The 12631-nt window shown below is 41.6% G+C and overlaps 2 protein-coding genes across 6 annotated transcripts in view; one reads left to right on the top strand and one right to left on the bottom strand.

The window, feature by feature from the left end:
- Positions 1-2109, top strand: part of adcy2b (adenylate cyclase 2b (brain)) — a 78015-nt gene extending 75906 nt beyond the window's left edge. For 4 of the 5 annotated variants that reach the window (XR_015037135.1, XM_085791957.1, XM_085791956.1 and 1 more), the window contains exons 23-25: positions 763-877; positions 997-1121; positions 1207-2109. Coding sequence is in view for 3 of the 5 variants with exons in the window: in XM_085791957.1 (XP_085648083.1) it covers positions 763-877; positions 997-1121; positions 1207-1359 (393 nt within the window). In the remaining 2 variants the exon portion in view is untranslated. The remainder of the gene's footprint in view (positions 1-762; positions 878-996; positions 1122-1206) is intronic. The other variant, XR_015037136.1, reaches the window with a different exon arrangement.
- A 1648-nt stretch (positions 2110-3757) lies between these two features.
- cfap90 (cilia and flagella associated protein 90) lies at positions 3758-9992 on the bottom strand. Its single transcript, XM_085790406.1, has 3 exons — positions 9738-9992; positions 7875-7991; positions 3758-4003 (listed from the first exon to the last, which is right to left on the bottom strand). The coding sequence occupies exons 1-3, from the start codon at positions 9852-9854 to the stop codon at positions 3815-3817; spliced, it is 423 nt and encodes a 140-aa protein (XP_085646532.1). The 5' UTR covers positions 9855-9992; the 3' UTR covers positions 3758-3814.
- Positions 9993-12631: the final 2639 nt, after the last annotated feature.

The raw sequence follows: 12631 nt of genomic DNA, 5'->3' as shown, positions 1-12631 counted from the left end.
GGGGGCTTTCAATTGAACAGAATCTCCTGTAGGTTATGTATCATATATATGAACCTCACACAGCTCCACATCCAGAAAACCCACAACATCGCTTTAAAGGTGAACTATGTAAGTCTGGTCTCTTTTCCTCTGTGTTGCTAACCCTCCTCCTGGCCATGTGCATTTGTTCACAACGAAGCCGGTGAGAAATCAATCCATGGAGCGATATTTGTGTAGTGTTATCTGTCATAAACAATAAATTACGGGTTACGGGGCACATTTGTTTTGCGGTACCGAAGAGACGAGAGCTGGGACACCGGGGTGGAGGCTCTGATATTATTTTGCTCATGCTCTTGTCTTCTCAGTTTCTCTGCCGAGTGTTACCACTGTTTGACCCCCCCATGCACATCGCTTTAACATCTGGACAAATTCACAAAGCTCTGCTGCGCCTGTTACTAAGCTACGGTTGGATGGTCACTGTCACTTCAGGGGAGGGGTCAATCGCTGTACAGAGCAGAAATAGATCAATTTGCGGCACAAAGTGAATAGAAAGAAACGTTCAAGGCTCCAAATATCAATGTTTACCTTTGTCAGCGAAGCCCAACAGGAAACTTGATTAAACGTTAATATTATAAACAGAAGCAAAAACAATGATTCCAAAACATGACAGTGAGACAGCCTGTCATGGTGATGACTCATCCCAGGTTATTACTGTTAATTACACCCACACAGGTCAGATAGCACTTTCAATTTGTTCTATTGCCCTCTGCATTTCCCCCCCAGGAACATGACAGACAGTACATGCACATAGGCACCATGGTGGAGTTTGCTTTCGCTCTTGTTGGGAAGCTAGACGTTATCAACAAGCACTCCTTCAACGACTTCAGACTCAGAATTGGTGAGAACATTTTTTTTTCACAAAGTCGACCATTTTATTTTAGATTCAACAAGTTTCAGCAATTACTTTTTTTTTCTTACATTTGTTTTGTTCTTTTGTTGTTGTTGTTTTTTTGCCAGGGATTAACCACGGCCCAGTGATCGCAGGAGTCATCGGGGCCCAGAAACCTCAGTACGACATCTGGGGGAACAGTGTAAATGTGGCCAGTAGGATGGAGACCACGGGGGTACTGGGCAAAATACAGGTGAGACGGTTCTCCTAAATACAGGTTTATGTTTTACCATGCGTCAGTGAACTCACCACAGCTCTCTCTCTCTGTGTCCGTGCAGGTGACAGAGGAGACGAGTCACATCCTGTCAACATTAGGGTACATGTGTTCGTGCCGCGGCATCATCAACGTGAAGGGCAAAGGAGAGCTGAAGACCTACTTTGTTCACACGGAGATGAGCCGATCTCTATCACAAGGGACCGTGATGCCTTGAGCATGCCACACTAACCAAACAGACTCGAGAACACAATCACACTCACACTCACAAAGTGGCCGTAGAAGTGAATTGTCTATGAAACTATGAAAACTATGAAAAAACAAAAACCAGAACAACCATTACCAGCAGCCAGCAGTGCGGCGGGTGGACAGCCGTCCTCAGCACCGTCAGATGGAGCAGGGCCGAGGTGCAGCGCCGCGGTCCTTCAACGCTCCACCTCGGATTGCTTTCACATCTCAAGTGGAACGAGGACTTGGCCCTGAGGAGTCTCTTCACTGTCTAAAGGAGTGCCTGACTAAAGAGGGGCTTGCTAAATTAGCGCAGCTCTCAAAGACCGCCGTCACCTGTCTGTACAGTAGTAGTGGTGTGGAGCTAATTACCCAATTGCCAGTGTTGCAGTGCTTCAGAGCAAACTGAGCTGCCTGCCGAGCTGTTTTTTTTTTTATATCTGCCTGGTTGGCACCGTGAGCCAGTTTTGTTCCATTTCATTTCAAATGGATGTTACAATAGTTTATTGTCATATAGAGCAGTTGATGCCAACAAGTCGCCAGCGTGATGAGTAGTTTGCCAAAAACCTGTGAATTGTATTTAAGGCTTTAGAGCTGTGTTTGTGTCCCACTGAAGAGTAGGTGGACTCACGGGCGCAGGATTCAACATGAATCCATCTGGATCCAAACCAACAGCAAATGTGTGTAAATGTTCACTGCCATCCTTTTGTTATTCATTAAACATTTGTATATAAACGGCAACGATTTCTATCCGTGTCTCTGTTTTTAGTGCTCTAAACACAAAGCACAATGGGAGACTGGTGGTGTTCTCATGATAGAGTCACAAGCTTGCACAATGATTAGTTAAAAACAACAGAGGCAGACAGAGTTTGTTTTGGTGATTGTTATTTATTGTAGCCGTTAAACAGAACAGGATGTGTTACTAATACTATCTCTGTTCTTATAATGACTCTAATACCAAATGTTCCTTTTTAGCAACATTTGGGGAAATAAAACTCATCTATTCACATTCTGGTGGACTGTGAGAAGAGAAGACTGATACAACTCATATGTGTTGGTTAAATATGAGCCTGCAGCCAGTTGGCTTAGCTTAGCAGGGGGTTGGAAATTGGGGGGGAACGGCACAGTACAGATTAAACAAACCCCACAGGAAGTGTTCATTAGTGAGATTTGTAGGTGTCTGCTGGAGGTTACTTGTTAAAATACCCATAATACAGACTGGCTGTTCCCAGTCGTGGTGCTTGTGGCTTCAGAGTTAACTGTCAGGTGTGAAAGCATCATCAGTCTTTGAACTGTTTCTGTGAATCTAAAACAATGCCATGCTAATACCATCGCTCACTGTGCATATAGTACGTCACACTTAGATGAATACTTTTAGAGGTAATACTGGAAAGAAGCAAAGACGTAAATATGCACAGAACATGTTTGTAATTTCTCTTGGGAAATATACGTAACATCAACAGACATGACTAGTAAGGTAAATACATGGAGAACAGAAATCTCTGCTGCTCGAGGTGTTAAACCACCACACTACCAACATGTACTACCTCGCATCACGACATGAGCCTCCATCAAATAAACACTGCTGCTGTAACAACAAACACATTGAAATACTGTACCTCTTCTACAAATACAAGGTCCATTCCTGCCAGAGTACAAAGGCAAATCAAAGATGTGTGCTAAAAAAAATCTCTTTATGTAATAGGTTGGTGTCGGTGGTGTGGGTTCAGAATTTATACACAAACATCCAGGAAGTTGCAAATCAGAGAGGTCAGAGATGGATACAAAAAAAAAACAACTGTTCACAAGGCAGAGCAGAGATTAGATATAAGGAACGTGTAGCGTCAAAAACCTTTTTCCTTTTTTACTGCTGAATTTGAAACAACACTCTTTACTTTTATAGAGAAAGTAGCTGGAAAAGTTAGTTTCGAAGGGAGCATGTGGTTCTCTTTCATTATCTCTGGTCTGCATTTCAATCATACACTCTGAAATAGAGATGTAGAAGTCGGTGGAAAGATTCACATTATTCCTGTCATCACACAAGATAACACCAGTATCATTTGCTATATTCTGCTGATGAGGTGTATTTCATTTCTATAGTCTGTACCGTCTGAACCTTTACATGATGTTCCTACTGAAGGACTGATTTCAAGCCTCTAACTAGAAAATGTAGCCTGAGCTTCTTGGAAAATGTTTCACTGCTCATATTTTCTCATTTAGTCTTTATAACCTCTCAACAGACACTGTGTCGCCTAAAATAGCTAACTGCCTTGCTCTGTACTACTTTATAGAGAGCGATATAGAGATATAGCATAATTAAATGTCATCTAATTAAATTATGGTTTGAGTGTTTGATTGTGTTAATCAGGTTAAGTGACACTACACGCTACAACACTTGTATTTTATTCACTGCAGTGAGAAAACTGATGTCATGCTGAGATACTTCATGTTTTCAGAGGGGGGGCCACTGATCCGTATCCCTCCGCCACGTTCCAGATTATCCCGTTTTTCATGAAAAACTCAGCTTTGATGCAGGCCACACGCGCGTGCTGCCGGCCCGTTTCACACAGGAAGTGAAGGGGACGATGGCCGTACTGGGAAGAGGAGAGCACCGGCACCACTCTGGACCTCTCCTGGCAGAGAGGGACGACACAGAGTAAATATTAAAACTGTGATGTCACTCTTATGTTTCCCATAATGCCACTGATATAACTTATGAATAAAGATGGCACAGGGCATCCCAGGAAAAGCATGACTTTCTCAAAACATTGGCATCAGTTCCAGGTACTGTGCATAATGTAACAGAGACATTATCAACAGAATCAGTCCCACTTATTAAAGCAGCGTTGTTCAACCTTGGGGTCGGTGGGGTCCCCACATGGGGTCGCCTGAAATGTTGAGTAGTTGATAAAAATATATTTTTTTAACTAATTATTATTATTATTTAATTATAATTAAATACACCACACTATTTTAAACAATTGTATTCTACTTTCACTTTCTCAAATATAAATCGAGTTCAACTAAAATGCAGCATATGAAAATATCTGAGCTGGCGCATCTTGCATCTCGCCAGTCACATGATCGCCAGAAATTTGTGATGTCAAAATAGGGTCATGAGCCAAAAAAGGTTGGGAACCACTGTACTAAAGTTTCACTCAAAACCACAGATGTCAACCCGCTGGTGGCGCTAGAGGAAAAGTCTCCAAAGATTTGTCCACTGACCAATAGAAATACAATGCGAAAAATATGAATCCAAGAGAATATATTTTGCTCTAATTTAGTAACTAATATAACATGGTAATAGTATAATAAATTACTCTTAATTCAATAACTATAATAACCATGACGCTGGGAATACTATTAGATGTAGTTGCAGCTGATTACATTTCTGAGGTTGCAGCTCCCATCTGAATTTGTTGCCGAACACAACAGCATTCCTCATTAGGTCCCAGCCTGTCTGTCTGAGGGACCGGTGTCTTTTTTTAGTCCTGCTCAGGATGTGTGGCTTATTACTTGACATGGGCATGTTGTTAGGGCATCGGCTATAACAACATGCTTAACTGTAATCAGTTAAGGTGCCATATTGATCGAAATCTATATTTCTATGAAGCAGATACTCTTCCAATGCGTTGCTATGATAGATCGTTTATTACACCTGATCAAAAGTTTCATCCAGTCATAATCATTGCGGTTGACAATAAGACAAAAAGATGAAAACATGATTTATTTTGTCTCTTCGTTGCCACTAGGTGCAATTGGGTGCAATATTGGCAGAGGTGGAAACAATCCCAGAAAATGAGACTATTAGCTACACCATAAAGCTATATTGAGAAAAAGTGAAGTACATGTATTGCTCATATCAGTAATACACTGTGTAGCTGTGCATCAGAGATTTTTCACTTATTTTTGAACAGTGCGAGTCTGTGACTTCAGGACAGACAGTACCTGCTCCTGGCTGAGGCGGTTTGATACGTTCATGAACTTAAGTGGAAACAGGAACAAAAACTGCCATTATCCTATGAATAGTTTATGCAATATATACTTTTAATTCATATTTAAATGTGAATACTGGAACAGAAAAGTCCTAATTCAGCAGGAGCTGACAGCCAACCACTCAACTCACTCTAATTACAAACTCAGCAGTGTGTGTGTGTGTGTGTATGTGTGTCCCTGCTTTGTTCACCACCATCTCTGCTTTCAGTGACCCAGAAACTCACTGGGAGCTGTTTTTTTTTTCTTGACATGAATAATTACTCTTTGGAGATCAAATGGCTTCAAATGAGCGATTAACAAATGTCATAAATGTCATGAAACCAGCCGCCACATGGTAAAAAGAAAGACTTATAAATATGAAACAGTTTTAAATGCATGCTCTTTCACAATCATTTGCATAAAATTCCGACATTTCCATCAGTGAAGCACGCCAATGGTGTTGTTGTCACTTTCATCTAAAGCTTGGAGAGAGTTCTGTGTTTGCGGCTTCTGCTGAGCTAAACAGTCATGATGGTGGATCATGAGCTGAGTGCACTGATCTGGGGTCTGTGTGGTCAGTGCTCTGAGACAATCAGAACTGCAGAAGCAGAAAGGAACTGTGAAGTATTAATGTAGATACTTACGGTGCTACTGGCTTACTGCTCATAACCGACTTTACATCTTCCTATAAAACTATTTATTGTGCAGCTTGTGAGCACTAATACTTATGGTTATGAAAGCAGTAGTTTTCAACATACTGCCCCTGCTAAGGAATATAATTGAAAATGAGCTGTAGCTTAGAGGTCAGAGATGGGGCTGGTGTGTTAAAGGGATAGTTCAACATTTTGGCAAATTGGCCCATTGCCATAATCCCTATAGCCATAGCCGTAGGTTTGTTATGTACCTTTAATTTTCGGTGCAAGCTATTTTTTTAGAACGGCGGAGCAGAGCCGCGAGCTGCTCAGAGCTACGCTATGGAGGCTCATGGGATTTCATGGTTTCCCTCATCAAACTCATCAAATACACAATCCAACAACTCCAAAACGCTCTGGTGGACAAGTTGTGACCTGAACATTCACCACGCTATGAGATAATAATGGAACGTTACCAGACAGAGAGACTGATGCGCATTCCCGTTGGGGGTAGTTTTTCATCAAGCAGTCTCTGCATTTGCCTCTAAAACAACTCTGTCTGTTCCGTTATTAGCTATCTCATAGAGTGGTGAATGTTCAGGTCACAACTTGTCCACCAGAGCGTTTTGGAGTTGTTGGATTGTGTATTTGATGAGTTTGATGAGGGAAACCAAGAAATCCCATGAGCCTCCGTAGCGTAGCTCTGAGCAGCTCGTGGCTCTGCTCCGCCGTTCTAAAAATAGCTTGCACTGACAATTAAAGGTAACAAACCTACTCCTAAAACTATGGGGATTATGGCAATGGGCCAATTTGCCAAAATGTTGAACTATCCCTTTTAAGGTTGCCAGTTTAATTCCCAGGATGAGCAGAAGAAGACATGGAGTGGGAGAAAATGAAGAGAGCTTTTCCATCTTTCAGTATCTGTGGCTGAAGGGCATTGGACCAACAACTGTGCCCTGAGCTCTGCGGTGGTGGCTGTTGCGGACCACTGGGTTAAACCAACGTCTCTGGTTAAACACTAAGGTCAAATTCCTGTGTGTGTAAAAACAAACTTGGCAAATAAAAGATTTGTCTCCTTGCAAGACATCTCTGATGGCAGAGTACAACTGATTGACTGGCGGATCAGCAGCTCAGAGGGATTTGGTTCAGAAGCAGAGCTGCATCGATTCTGTCTTTCAACAGAAAATGAACAACTATTTTTCACAAGTTGGAAATAAAATCATAATTTCAGTTATTTTTCAAGAGAAAATGCCAAATGTTTGCTCAATTCAATTTCTGGAATGTGTGGATTTCATACTTTCTGTTCTCACACATGATAACAGAAATAAACTGTCTTTGGGGTTTGGACTGTTGGTCTAATAACACATGAAAAAGAAACCAAGTGAGGTTTTGAAACATAGTTTCTAGGCATTTTAAACACATTTTGGTAATTTCCAAACAGACCAATTTTTTGATGTGGGTATTTTACTTGCAACTGTCCTACAGATGATAAATTGAGTACTTGTAGCAGCTCTAAAGCTGGATGGCTCGTTGTCTATTTATTTTTTATTCCCTTCCTTATTTGAAGTTTATTTTGCAGACATAGGATGTGTTCAAGCCTGCCTCGTTCATTTAAAATTCAAGTGATGTTACCCCAGCAAGTTTGTTGATTCATGCTGGATTTTGTTGACTTTGGTTTACTAATGGAGCTGCATTTTTGAACACTGGCCCAGGTTTACTGAACACACAAAAAGCAGATTGCTGTAAAGTCAGCAGTGTCCTTGTAGCCTAACTCCAATGTCTGGGACCCATATGAGGGCTCAGTCCAGATTAAATGAATTTGCTGTAAGATCAGCATCATGAGCTCATCAGCAAACCCAACAGAGGGGCAAAACAGACACTAAGGTGTGATCCCTACCTCATCATACATGTTCAGTCCTCTTCCTTTATAATGTTGTCGGTCATCCCGGTGCACTTTCATGTCGTAGCCCTCAGCCGGGTGGTACAGGTGGTCGTACATGGAGACTTCTGAGACCTGCCAGTGTGGACACAAGGAGAAGTTCACACTCAGAGCAGGATGGTGTTTTCCACGTCACAGTGCAGAGGTTTCGAGTCAGAACCAAAGGCAGCGATCACTGTGATCTATTCTCAAGGGTGGTTTTAGTTACAATAAAACAATGGTGTGTGGTTATAAGATATATTGAACATTTTATGTTTCTCAACCCTGATGCAAAGTTGTTACAGAATTACAACGTCATACCACCTGCTGTTTAACATGGGACATTTGTGGGACAGTTACAGCTCCCTCAGATAAAGGAGTCAGTTAGCTGTCTGTCTTTTCCTTGACTTTCTGTGTGTTGAGTTCATGCTGCCTTCACTTGCTCTCTGTTTGCTTGTAACGTTAACGTTAACTTTTATATTCATGGGTTGCAGTGACGTCACGTCGAAGGGACCGCCACCATATTTGTGTCCAATTTGACAGGTCTCCTCATATGACAGCATGCAAACCGCAGGATGGAAATGACAGTTTCTTGACAAAATGACAGGGTTTCATACATCCTGTCTGGGTTTATATCTCTATAACAACAGACTAACTCTATATTATCCCACTTATTACACTGTTTATTAATTAATTAATTAATTAATTAATTAATTTGAGACGTAATGTTGATCAAAGTCCGGTCACTTCTCCGCTGTTTGCTCCTCACCCTCCTCTCGGTCGACTCGTGTGTAGTTGTTTTCAACGAGCTTTTGATAATCAATCAGTAGATTGATGAATTATCATGTAAATGTTACGATGTGCGCATTTATGTAGACCTGTCTGTCATAAGAGACTACGATACGGGACACGTTTGTGTCACGGACTCGCGGCGGCACAGACACAGCTGGTCACAGCTGTGACACTGCGCTGACCCGTCCGCTCTGTCCGCTCTGATCGCAGGTTTGGTTCCAGCAGCGGTGAGGGAGGCAGAGAGCCGCCACTCTCCCGCTAACAAGCTACAAGTCATTTATCTAACATCACAATTAGTCTGAAGCTGGTAAAAATGAAACACAAGGTAAAAACCCTTGATAGTTCTTCTGCCCTGCTCCGCTGATCAGAGCGGCGTCCCTAGCAACGGCCCGTTTTACTTAGCAACGGTCTGTTATACAGAAATAAAATACCCTAAATGCAGAATCAGTGAGTAATTAATAAGAAAGTAATCAAAATGCAGAATTCAATATATCCATGTTATATAAAAAAAAGTGAATCCCCTCTTTTTGTGAGACCTGTCACAGCCCATGCTGCGACTGATAGACTGCCTGCAGTCAACATTTATTCCGCCTATAACTTTACGTCTTTTGGGATGGAATAAAACTGCAGTTCGGGTTTTTTTTGGCGACTGCTATCACAGTCAACAGCACAATATAATCCTGGCATCTTTCAAATAATGTCAATTTTCGGTCTCTTGCTGATTTCCTCCTACTACTCCACTTGTTCTGGTAACGTGACATGCTGTGATCTGTGCCCAGATTGCCCTGATTCGGACACAAATATGGCGGCGCAGAAACACAGTGACGTCATGTGAATCTAATGAATATCATCAGCCATGTGAACACTGTGACAGTGGGAAATTTCATTTGAAAGTATTTCCTGTTGTTGTCATTGTTCCACAGACGGTTAAGTTACAACTAAAGTTAATAATAGTAGAGTAGCTATCTTACATACCTACATCTAAATATGTTCAGTAAGTTAAGCACCGTTAGCTTGCTTGTTAACGTTACCCAAGCTCCGTCGCTTTACCTTTGACTCTCTGTTGAAGTACGACATTTCTTTGGGTTGCTGTCGCCGTGGCGGGATGTAGCTGAAGGCAGACAGGGTGGCGAGAGGTTTGGTCTGAGCCTGGAGTGATACGTCCATCTTCTTGGCTGTAAGTCACCCAGTAAAGGTCAGAAACCCTCACAGAGGTGAATACTCAGCTGGAGGAACAGGGGCGCCGGCGTCCCTTGTTGCTAGGAAACCGATCCATTCCACAGGAGTTCGTGCTGCCTTCACTTGCTCTTTGTTTGCACGTACTTCTGCGTTTCTTTACTTCTTACAACAAGCCATCTGACCCGAGAGTTGTACAGTAATGTGTAGCCTACGTTTTCACAATGACCGATGCAGGTCATTACACATTCACACGTAGGCTACGTTGTTACCAAACTATTAACTAAAGAGGAATGTGTCCTCTTGCTGCTTTTTTTTTTTTCAATTTTATCCCTGAATAATGATGTGCTTCTATTTTATACGATTAAAAAAATAATCAAATTTAACTCGTTTAGCAAGAAGCCACATTTTACTGCATTACCTGGAGGAGCATCATTACTAATGCACCTTTTTTTGTGGAGGAGCCAGTTTTTCTGCAAGAAAATAACAAGAGGCCACAGGGGAGATTATTAATTCAATTGTTGCTATTTGCTTCACTTTAACCATCAATTATTGAGAAAAAAAAAACATTCATTTTCTTTCTCTTATAAATATAGCCTAGTTAAGACAAATGTGCATCACAGTTTGCCATGGAATAGGCTACACTGTGCCCATGATGAATGACTGCACCCAGACATATAAGCCTACACCGACACCGAGTTCTTTGAATGTGCTTTATTCTTATTCATTTATTTTTTGCATTTGATACTGTGGTGGACATCTGTTGGATTGTTTAGTGCTTGTAGTAATGGAGTATAAAGTCATAAAGTGGGGTATAAGAAGGGACTGCGATCTCTGTTCTGGGGGCACTACTCTGAACTGCTACCTGCCATGTAGTTCTGTGTTCTGTCGCCTTTACTTCTCTATGGAGAATGGAGAATAAACTTGGGTGCATGCTACCACTCCTGTCTTGTTCTTTGACTCTCCACCGGCAGAACCAAAATTTCCACGGCAATACACACAGTCTGGCATCAGCAGGTGAATTCACATGTAGGACCACTGACCTAATTCTTATAATGATTAATAAATCATTAAATGCATGCTGATGTTCAATGGAAACTACCCATCAAATGGTCTCTAGACACAGTAGGCTACAATACAACTTTACATGCAGGTAAGATATCGACATTCACACTGATAAAGCAACAGTGCAACAGTAGAAGATACAAAAAGATATGCAGAGTTGAGCAAGACTGATACTGTAAACAGCTGAATTATAGCTGCGAGACAACAACAGCAGACCGTCAAAATAAAGTGATAGCACATCCCTGCATGGTTGCAACCAGTGTCTCCCTCTATGCTAATAACACTTGTCCCTTCGAGCCCCTTTGAAGTTCTCTCACCTCATCTGCTGTGTAGCTCTGGCAGCAGAATCAATTTATAACACTGGACAGACTATGCCTCAAGCACTGTGTGGGATATGTCGTTCAGTTATGGGTGACAAAAAAGTCCAATTGCTGAGGCTTCAGATAGAGTATAAATAATCTCCCATCCCCTCAGCACTATGTGCAGATACAGATGTCACACTGATGGTTACTGTTGGCAAACTGAATCCAGTGGGGAAACAGGAAAAGCCGCTGCAGCATTTTTGACATTTTGGGGCTTATTCACTTTTTTTTGCCAAGAGTTAGATCAGTCGATTGATTCTGCACTCAAAATATGAATGGTCTGAACTATTGCTGTAATCTTTGTTCTATTTTAGAGGGGGGGGGAGACATATTTTTAGAAGATAGAAAGGAGTGAGGTGGCCAACAAATGAAAATGCCTATAGATGTACTGTAATGTTAAACAGGTAGACCTTAAAGAGCATTCAGAGGCTGTGTATCATGAGTTTTTGTGTTTTGTGTTATCGGCTAAAAACATACATTGTCCACATACCTGTCCAGTCCAATTAACCTTCAAACCTTTTCATTTAGGAGACCTCAGTGGTGACATATGATATGACACTTTATTTCTCCATGCATTTGTGTGTGTGTTTGTGTACCAGTCCCACCTGCTGTTATTTTTCTCTCCCTCCACATAATTATGACAGACCAGCAGCGGGGGGTGGCCAATAAGAGGACGCCACTCACTGTGCCGTGAGCTGGCCCAGACCACAAACACACACACACATGCAAACACGCAGAGCCACAATAGATAGCTCTGAACTTTACTGAGATGAGGGGAGCGCAGATTTTGATGTGACTGCCAACGAATCAGCGATGAGGATATGTGGACAAAGAGGGAGGCAGGAGAGAGAGGGAGAGACGAGCCGGAGCATGATCACCAGCTGCTTTCTTTCATTTTAGAGGTTGTCTCAGCGCACAGGAGTAATTACATCTGACATTTCAGAGGGATATATTGCTATTTGGCAGGAGTCACTGTGGGAATGAAGTTACCTGAAGGCAGGGGTCAGCCATTCACCGGTCCTGAGTTATTAAAGGGAGATACCGCTGTTTCTAAGCTTTGTTCTCATCTGCATTTTTTTTGTTTTACATTGCTTTAGATTATGTTTATATATATTAAATATATATATATATATATATATATATATATAGACAATCAAATGCTATGTTGTCTTCTTTGCATTTTGGTTTATGCCATTCAAAGCAGCACAGAGTAAGACAGGCTTCAGCTCATAAAGAGTCCCCATATAGAAATGTAATAATAAATTGTCAAACAAAATACAACCGACCCAAACAATACTTATTATATAGTACCTATATTCCAGGAGGAATAAATACACTGAA

The sequence above is a fragment of the Trachurus japonicus genome, chromosome 11, assembly GCF_045865225.1.
Source record: "Trachurus japonicus isolate A0001 chromosome 11, Traja_1.0".
Classification (NCBI taxonomy): domain Eukaryota; kingdom Metazoa; phylum Chordata; class Actinopteri; order Carangiformes; family Carangidae; genus Trachurus; species Trachurus japonicus.
This window is presented reverse-complemented; position numbering and strand designations above follow the sequence as displayed.